Below are 7,817 nucleotides of genomic sequence, written 5' to 3'. Positions count from 1 at the left end.
CCCGCCATCTTTTGGGGCCGCCATACTTGCCCCGCGAAGAAGATGGCGGCGCCCATCACACACATAAAACATGGCTTCCCTTCAAAACAAAAACATCCCGGGGGCCGGCGCGCGCCGGCGCTCACCTGAGGACCACATGGTGACCGAGAACTCGCCCTCCAGGGTCTTGATCTGCACCTGCTTCTGCTCCCACTTCTTGTTGCCCGCGTCCGCGCCGCCCGCCGCCCCGGCCCCGCCGCCGAGGTAGCCCTTCTTGCCGCTCTTCTTGCCGCCGCCCTTCTTGACGCGGCCGCCGCCCGACGACGACGAGCCGCCGCCGCCGCTCTTGCCCGCCGCCGCCACGGTGACCAGCGTCTGCTCAATGTAGTCGTCGTCGCCGCCGGCAGGCGCGGGTACCGGGATGAGGATCTGGTCCTCGAAGCCGTCCTCGGCGCGCAGCCCGTCCGAGTCGTCGCCGCCCACCACCTCCTCGCGCGTCTGCACCAGGATCACCTCCTGGTGGTGGTGCACCTGGGTCGGGTCGTCGGTGACGAGCGGCTGCAGCGCGATCATGGGCGGGTGGTGATGGTGGTGGTGGTGGTGGTGGTGGCCGCCCGCGTGCCCGTGGCCGCCCCCGCCGCCGTGGTCGCCGCCGCCGCCGTCCTCGTCGTCGTCGTCCTCCTCCTCCTCCTCGCCCACCACCGTGGTCTCGATGGTCTCCACCGGGATGGTCTCCACCTCGATCTCGTGCAGCTCCACGATCTCGGCCGGCATCTCCGAGCCGTCCGTGGCGATGTAGAGGGTGTCGCCCGAGGCCATGACTGAGGAGCGCAGGTGGGCTGCACGCGGGGCGGGGCGGGCGGAAGCGGCGCGCGGAGCCCCCAGGTCCACTGTTGGGAGGATGTCCGTTATCCTTTTGTGACCCGCGGAAACCTGAGACGAAGCCGTTGGGTGCCTGCTTCCCCATAGGTCTTAAGAACAGCAGGGTCCCGGCCGCTGGTCCGGTAGCTTGGCTTTCGAAAATTTCCTTCTGAGCTTCCCTTTCTTCGCTCTCCAGCCAATCATTGTTTCCCTCGACCACCGTCTTCACCTCTTTCTCACTTGCATAGATGCTCCTCCTAATGCCCACCAGGCTTTGCATTTGTTTCCTCGTTGAAAATTCTACAATTTTCCCGCACTGTTCTTAATACCTGCAGCAGAGCCTATATTTTTCCTGGCACGAATTAGCGGCAATTAACCCTTCCTGAATAGCTGCGGTGAAGTGGTTTTGCCCTTATTCATTGTTTTGGTCGACCTGACTTTGAGTTTGAAGCAACAGAAATAAAAACTGGTTTTTAAGAAAGAAAATCATGTGAAAGTGAGAAACTGGGAAGGTGTGTCTTTGTTGTACCCGTTTGGCCAATTTAACGGCTGAGTGAATTTCTCAAACGTGTATATTCACAACGTTTAGCCTTGTCTTTTGGAACAGTGTTCTTGAAGGTGAACACCGTGATTATTCTGAACTGTAATATATACATTAATCTTAGATCCAACTTATTAAAGCAAGCAGGTGTCTTTCTTGAGAACCTTTAGAGAAAGAGGTTTGTGTGTTCTGATTAAAAAGTGACTTTGTCAATCTCGTTTAGTCCGTGCTTATTTTTCAACGGCATTGGACTTGATATTTGAGGATGTTGGTATAGGGAGTGAAAAATTAGATCGTTGTCTCTGAGTTTTAAATTCTGAGTAATTCCCATTGGAATGCTACACCCACACAGTTTGACAAAGTCAAGTCTGTTGAAATAAGTCATTTCTGGCTTCGTGGCTTATAAATTCTGCATAAATATTTCACAAATGAAAACGAATTGTGGGAGAATTTTTATGTGGCTTAATTAATTTCACTTTCCCCACTCTCTAGTAATTGATGGGAGGATGTCTTTGCAAGTAGTTGATGCTTCCCCATAGATACAAGAGAAATGGGGGAAGTACCCAGTTAGGCAGCCTAGCTCCTGAGTCATAGGTCTACAGACTTCACAGTCAAGTGGAGAAAGCTGAAAAGGGTTTATCTGTCAGGAAGGGTGGTAGGTGGGAGAAAGCACTGAGACGGTCCAGCTATTCACCTGCTGCATGAAGAGCTTTTAAAAATTGCCCCAGAGCAGGTGACCTGTTAGATAGGTCTTGAGTTTTCCATGGTGGGAGAGATTCTTGTCTTGTGCTCTTTAGCTATGGAGTACCTTATGAATAGGCATGCAAAGACACGATGCTGTATTTGCTCTAGCTTGCTTGCATTTGCTGCTAAAGGTAAAAGGACAGGTTAAAGTGCAGTTCCAGAGCCATGGGCCTCTAAAGGTAGGGATAATTTCACTGCTTTTATCCTGTTCTGTTTGGGCAGAATAAACTGGGCCAATGAACCTTCCCTCGGAACTTCTAGAGTCCTTTTGTCTTGGCAGCAAGAAAATTGACTGACCCCACTTAATTAAACTGGGTATTTTACAGCCATGTTTGCGTGCTTTTATCCTTCCAACTGAGGGCAAAGACCACGGCTGGGTCCGTCTACAGCCTAATGCCTTGTACATGGAATGATTGTTGGTTCATCAAAAAATGAAGGCACCATGACAGAGAGGACTTCTGTGTGAAAGTGCTCGGCCATTTTAGGTGTCTCAAAAGCTCCAATGAGGGCTTCCCTGGTGGCGCAGTGGTTGAGAGTCCGCCTGCCGACGCAGGGGACACAGGTTCATGCCCCGGTCCGGGAAGATCCCACATGCCGCGAAGCGGCTGCGCCCGTGAGCCATGGCCGCTGAGCCTGCGCGTCCGGAGCCTGTTGCTCCGCAAACGGGAGAGGCCACAACAGTGAGAGGCCCACATACCGCAAAAAAAGAAAAAAAAAAAAGCTCCAACGACTTCCAGTCCACCGTGGAAATGAATGTCAACAACTGTAGAAGAAAGTAGAAGGTTGGAAGAATCCTAAGAGTTGTGTAAGGTTTCTAGAATCTTTGAGAAGTTAGAGCTCACTAATGGCTGAGGAGATGTGACACATATCCTGCAAGGAGTGTGTCCCTTGACAGGACAGCACAGGACAAAGGTGTGGACTGTTACCCACAGCTCTTTGGATGGCTTCTCTCCTCCCTCATTCCTAATGGTTCCGTTCCGGAAACCTCCATTAAATTTCCAACTCAGCTTTAAGACCATGTGGTTTAGGAAGGGACATGCGTGGAGAGGAGGGGAGAGGGTGGGAGTGGGTGGTAGAATAAAGGATGTGAATTGAGAGACACCTAGTATCTCTTTCTCTCCTTTTTTCAGAGTATCTTCTCATTTATTAATTATAGGGAGGCTAGCGATGAAATCTGATTCTACCTTATTTTTATTTCTAACAGATCGGAAATGATTCAGGCAGTGAACTCATGCTAAGTAATGTCCCTTACCGCAAACTAGTTTGGCTGTCTCGTGAACTTGCTTTTTGGTTAGTTCTAATGTCTAGTTCTTTTGGAGTTACTTCTAGCAGGTAGTTGGTGCTGTGCACTGGTTACTGTATGGAGAATATTAGCCCAGTCTCTGTTTTGCAGTTAAGGAAACCAGCTGAGAGAGGAGCTGCTGAAGGTCACATTGCAGCGTAGTGATGGGGCTGCAGCTAGAGCTTTGCCTTTTGTTAGGCTAGAAATCTTTTTACATTTGCTGATCGGACCCTGTTCCAGATCCATGCTGAGTTTCCAATAAAACATGTAGAAAAATCAGGATGAAAATTTGTGTTTCTGCATCTAAATTAGTTACCCCTAGTTTGGATCAATACAAGTTAATTGAAAAACTATAGGTGTGTACACATTTCCCTAATCATCTAAACTATAGTGTTAAAAGTATATAGAAAAGGAATGAGCAGTATGCCTTCTAAAATTCCTATCCCCAAATTGATAGATTAACAGAAATTAATATGTATCCATTTTATTCTGATCTAATGCTTCAATATATTTTTCTAAATGAAGCAACTTTTATTTTTCTTCTTACAAAAGTACTAAAGATTCATTGTATTTGGAATTTTCAAGTAAGCCCAAAGAATAAAATAGACATCTCTTGAATGGGTTTTTGTTTTTTTTTTTTTTTTTTTTTTTTTTTATAGTGTGTTCTTGACTGTGGAATTTTTGAAACCTGGGCTATTTAGGGGATACTCCTCCCTTCCCCCAAAATCAATGCATACATTAGATTTGGAGCTTAAATTGTGGTGGAATACCTTAAGCATACAAGTCTGTAAAGCTAACAGCATTTCTGCAACGTTTCATGTCCTTCGCTTTTATAGGGTCGTAGACTCTTTTTCTGAGGCTAAGTGGTTTAGTATAGTAGATGAATCTGGTTATTGCCCATAAGTCTAAGGAAAGTTGAAATCTCTAGTGATAAATTCGCCTTGTTTTTCTCTACTTCGCTCGTTGTGTGCCCCTCCAAAGTAGAAGCTAAATCAACTTCTTTGTACTGCAGTTGCTCCTGCCACCTGCCCATCCAAATGAATGTCACCCATGTGATTGAACAGAATGAATGGAAAGTTCTGTCTCGATCCGCGGTAGCTTGTTTCACGGCATACTTACTGCAGCGCAGAAATACAGGAAGCCGAGCCACTCCTGCATCGGTGTGTGAGGCAGGTCAGTGCTGGAGCTCTGTGAGAGTGGGCTGGACACGCAGCCTCTGTTAGGGATTTTCTCCGTTTGCTAAAGAGGAGTGTCGGGCGGATTAGGTGAGCCCAGCTGTTCATCCCTGTTTGTCAAGCACCTGCTCTGCGAGGCTGGAGAATACTGCCCTGCCGTTAACCAAACAATGCGCCCAGGTGGGACACAGGCTATGACCAGAGAGCTCAGAGATACTGGTCTCACTTCCACTTGGCAGTCCTGACAAGAAGTGGAGAGTCTGGGGACAAGTGGACCTAGGCCAAGCTAGTCAGATAAAGCCCTTCCTGAGGAGGGGACATTTCACCTGGGACTTGAGAGTTAAATAAACCACCAAGTGCCAAGGCCAGTGCTTGGCTGCAAACCAGCTTTTTTTTTTTTTTTTCTGAAATGTTAATTTCTATGTGAAAAGAAAGTAGATAAAATAAAGTGATAAATTTGTAAATATTTGCGATAAGCCCATAACACTCAGTGTAAAAGGGCTATTTTTGCCTCAGAAACTCATCAAATGAGCAAATTAATCCACCAAAACTGCTACTGAGATGCCTGAGGTTTTCTCAGTACCTGGTTACTGACATCATGTCCTTTTCTTTTTCGTTTTCGTTTTTTATGAGCCATTCCTTGTTCAGAGTTCCCACTTGAACTTGGGGATTAATAATGGAAATGGTCTTGGAGTTCCAGGCCTTGGAAGGTAGACCAGCTACAAAGGTACTTAGGAAGGCAAAACGGATGAGTGGCAGCAGCAGAGCAGTGCTGTCCAAACAGGTCGGGGCCTGGCTGTGCCCTTTGTCATCCAGGTGACATCCACAAGGTCTTGTAGCCTCTCGGGTCTTCATTTCTTCGGCTTCAAAACGGGCCTAACGGTGCCAGTCTTCAGGCTTACAGGAATCAGCCGTGGTGGTAAGTAAACCGTGTGAAGGCTTGATGCTCCCCAGGACTGATTATATTTCCTTCTTACCATCTCGCTCCAGGTGAGCTAGCCTCTGCCACTCACCTCTCAGTTTCTGTGCTGGTTTCAGGGCTCATCCTTATAGGCTGGACCCAGTGCTTACTTGGTTTCTTAGAGCAGATAAGAATTCATTTGCTAGCCAGACTTTTCTTAAAGAGATTTGTCATATCAGTGATAAGTTTTGAATCTCCCCGAGCTAGGTGGATTACTGTCTACTAAAAGTAGGCTAAACAACTGCTTTTGTGTTTTCTGTGTCAATCAGAACTCAATTTCTCAACACTGGAGCTCTTTTTGGAAGTGGGTCGACATTGGGATCCAGCTGCTCGTGTCTTACTGGTCACTTTTCCCCTTGTGACACAGAGGTGCTTTGGCCGGAAAGGGTAGACCCAGGAAGACTTGGCAAGGGTGTCTTCGTCACGGTGGGGTCAACAGCTGCCACTCAGGGAAACAGCAGCCCAGAGGTGGCAGACAGAAGAGGATGAGCATCGGTCTCCTCTCTCCACGTCCCAGTACAGGGTTGCCAGCAAACTTCCTTAGCGCTTGTGTACAGTTTTAATTGGGGGATTTAAAGGCTGGGTGCAAAGGAAGAACTATCGTATTCTAAAGCATGCCATCCCCTTATTCCCCGAGGGATGGATTGGGAGTGTCCTTGCACTGTTTTGCGTAAACAGCGGTGTCATTGCAGCAAGAATGCGGTCGTGGATTGCCTGGATCTTTTCCTAGTGACTGACCAAATCATACCAAAGGCAGTGCCGACTGACATGGTTGGAGGCTAAAGCCATCACCCCACAATGCCCCTCTCTATCATCACCTCACTGTCTCCCATGCTCATCGAAGACCTGGCGCTTAAACTTATGTAATGTCTTTCTCTCAAACCTAAGCCATACCAGCCCGAGTCGTCTGAGTCACTGCAGCCTATTTATGTTGGCTTCCGAAACTCCAGCTACCTTCATCCCCACCTCTTCGGCTGCCATATCCTGGTCCTTGTCATTCCTAGGAGCAGTGCCATATTTGGAATCTTTTTTTGTTTGTTTTTGGCTGCCCTGTGCAGCATGCGGGATCTTAGTTCCCTAACCAGGGATCGAACCCATGCCCCCTGCATTGGGAGCACAGAGTCTTAACCCCTGGACCGCCAGGGAAGTCCCACATTTGGAACATTAAACTCCCAATCTCCTATCCTCTCCAACTCTCACACCGTCTTTCCTGTTATCCCTTGATTTCAGCCTCAAACCTTCAATTTTCTAATCCCTCTTTCCTTCCCAGACCAGAACTCCACAATTGGTTACCAACATCCTCAGCTTCCCGCACTGCTTATGGCTGATAAAACGTCACCCTTGGGTCAACTCACTTTTGTCTGTATACTTCTGAGATCCTGGGATCTACTGGAAGAAACGCCACTTGTGTATGTAGAGTTCTGCAGTGACTTAGGGTCCCCGCCGTCACCTAAGTGATGTCACTTGACATTGCTTTTTACTTGTCCCGACTCAGCCCCCCTCCACCGTTTTGCTCAGCAGATTCTTTAAATTACTTGCCTCAAAGTTCATAAGAAATCTGCTTGTGTCCTTCTCTCCGTCCCCACTGCAGTAGCCCACTTCCAATGCCTCCTACTTCAAGAAAGTTGGAAGGGTCAGAATTCATTCCCTCAGACACCAGCTCTCCCTTTGTGGCCGCTCCTGGATGAGCCTGTGTCCTGTCTCTACCTGTGTTCCCTCCTCCCCTTCCTCTCGGGCTCTGTGCCATCACTTGTCATCTCTCGTCTGTCCCTGGCTCTTCTGCCATTTGTCCCTGGCTCTTTTTCTTTGGATTAAGTCTCTCCTGGTCTTTATTTATTATTATTATTATTTAATATATTTATTTTTGGCTGCGTTGGGTCTTCGTTGCTGCACGCGGGCTTTCTCTAGTTGCAGCAAGCGGGGGCTACTCTGTTGTGGTGCGCGGGCTTCTCATTGCGGTGGCTTCTCTTGTTGCAGAGCACAGACTCTAGGTGCGCGGGCTTCAGTAGTTGTGGCACATGGACTCAGTAGTTTTAGCGCACAGGCTTAGTTTGCTCCGCGGCATGTGGGATCCTCCCGGACCAGGGCTCATCCCCTGCCTTGGCAGGCGGATTCTTAACCACTGCACCACCAGGGAAGTCCCTCTCCTGGTCTTCAGAAACAAGGCTGTCTCTTGACCCTGTGTCTCCTTGTAGCCATTGCCCATCTCCTTCCATTCCCAGCTAAGCCTCCTGAGACCAGGTCTGTGTTGAGAGTTTTTGCTCCATCTGTTGA

At 48.4% G+C, this 7,817-nt stretch overlaps 1 protein-coding gene across 1 annotated transcript in view; it reads right to left on the bottom strand.

Annotated features, from left to right (window-relative positions):
* YY1 (YY1 transcription factor) overlaps nucleotides 1–800 on the bottom strand; it is a 26,181-nt gene extending 25,381 nt beyond the window's left edge. The window contains exon 1 of the mRNA XM_024759573.1: nucleotides 126–800. Within this exon, the coding sequence (XP_024615341.1) occupies nucleotides 126–798 (673 nt within the window). The 5' untranslated portion in view covers nucleotides 799–800. The remainder of the gene's footprint in view (nucleotides 1–125) is intronic.
* Between the last annotated feature and the right edge of the window lie 7,017 nt (nucleotides 801–7,817).

This window comes from Neophocaena asiaeorientalis, unplaced genomic scaffold, assembly GCF_003031525.2.
Source record: "Neophocaena asiaeorientalis asiaeorientalis breed wild unplaced genomic scaffold, Neophocaena_asiaeorientalis_V1.1 scaffold476, whole genome shotgun sequence".
Classification (NCBI taxonomy): domain Eukaryota; kingdom Metazoa; phylum Chordata; class Mammalia; order Artiodactyla; family Phocoenidae; genus Neophocaena; species Neophocaena asiaeorientalis.
Note: the sequence above shows the minus strand (reverse complement) of the source record. Positions and strands in the feature narration are given on the sequence as shown.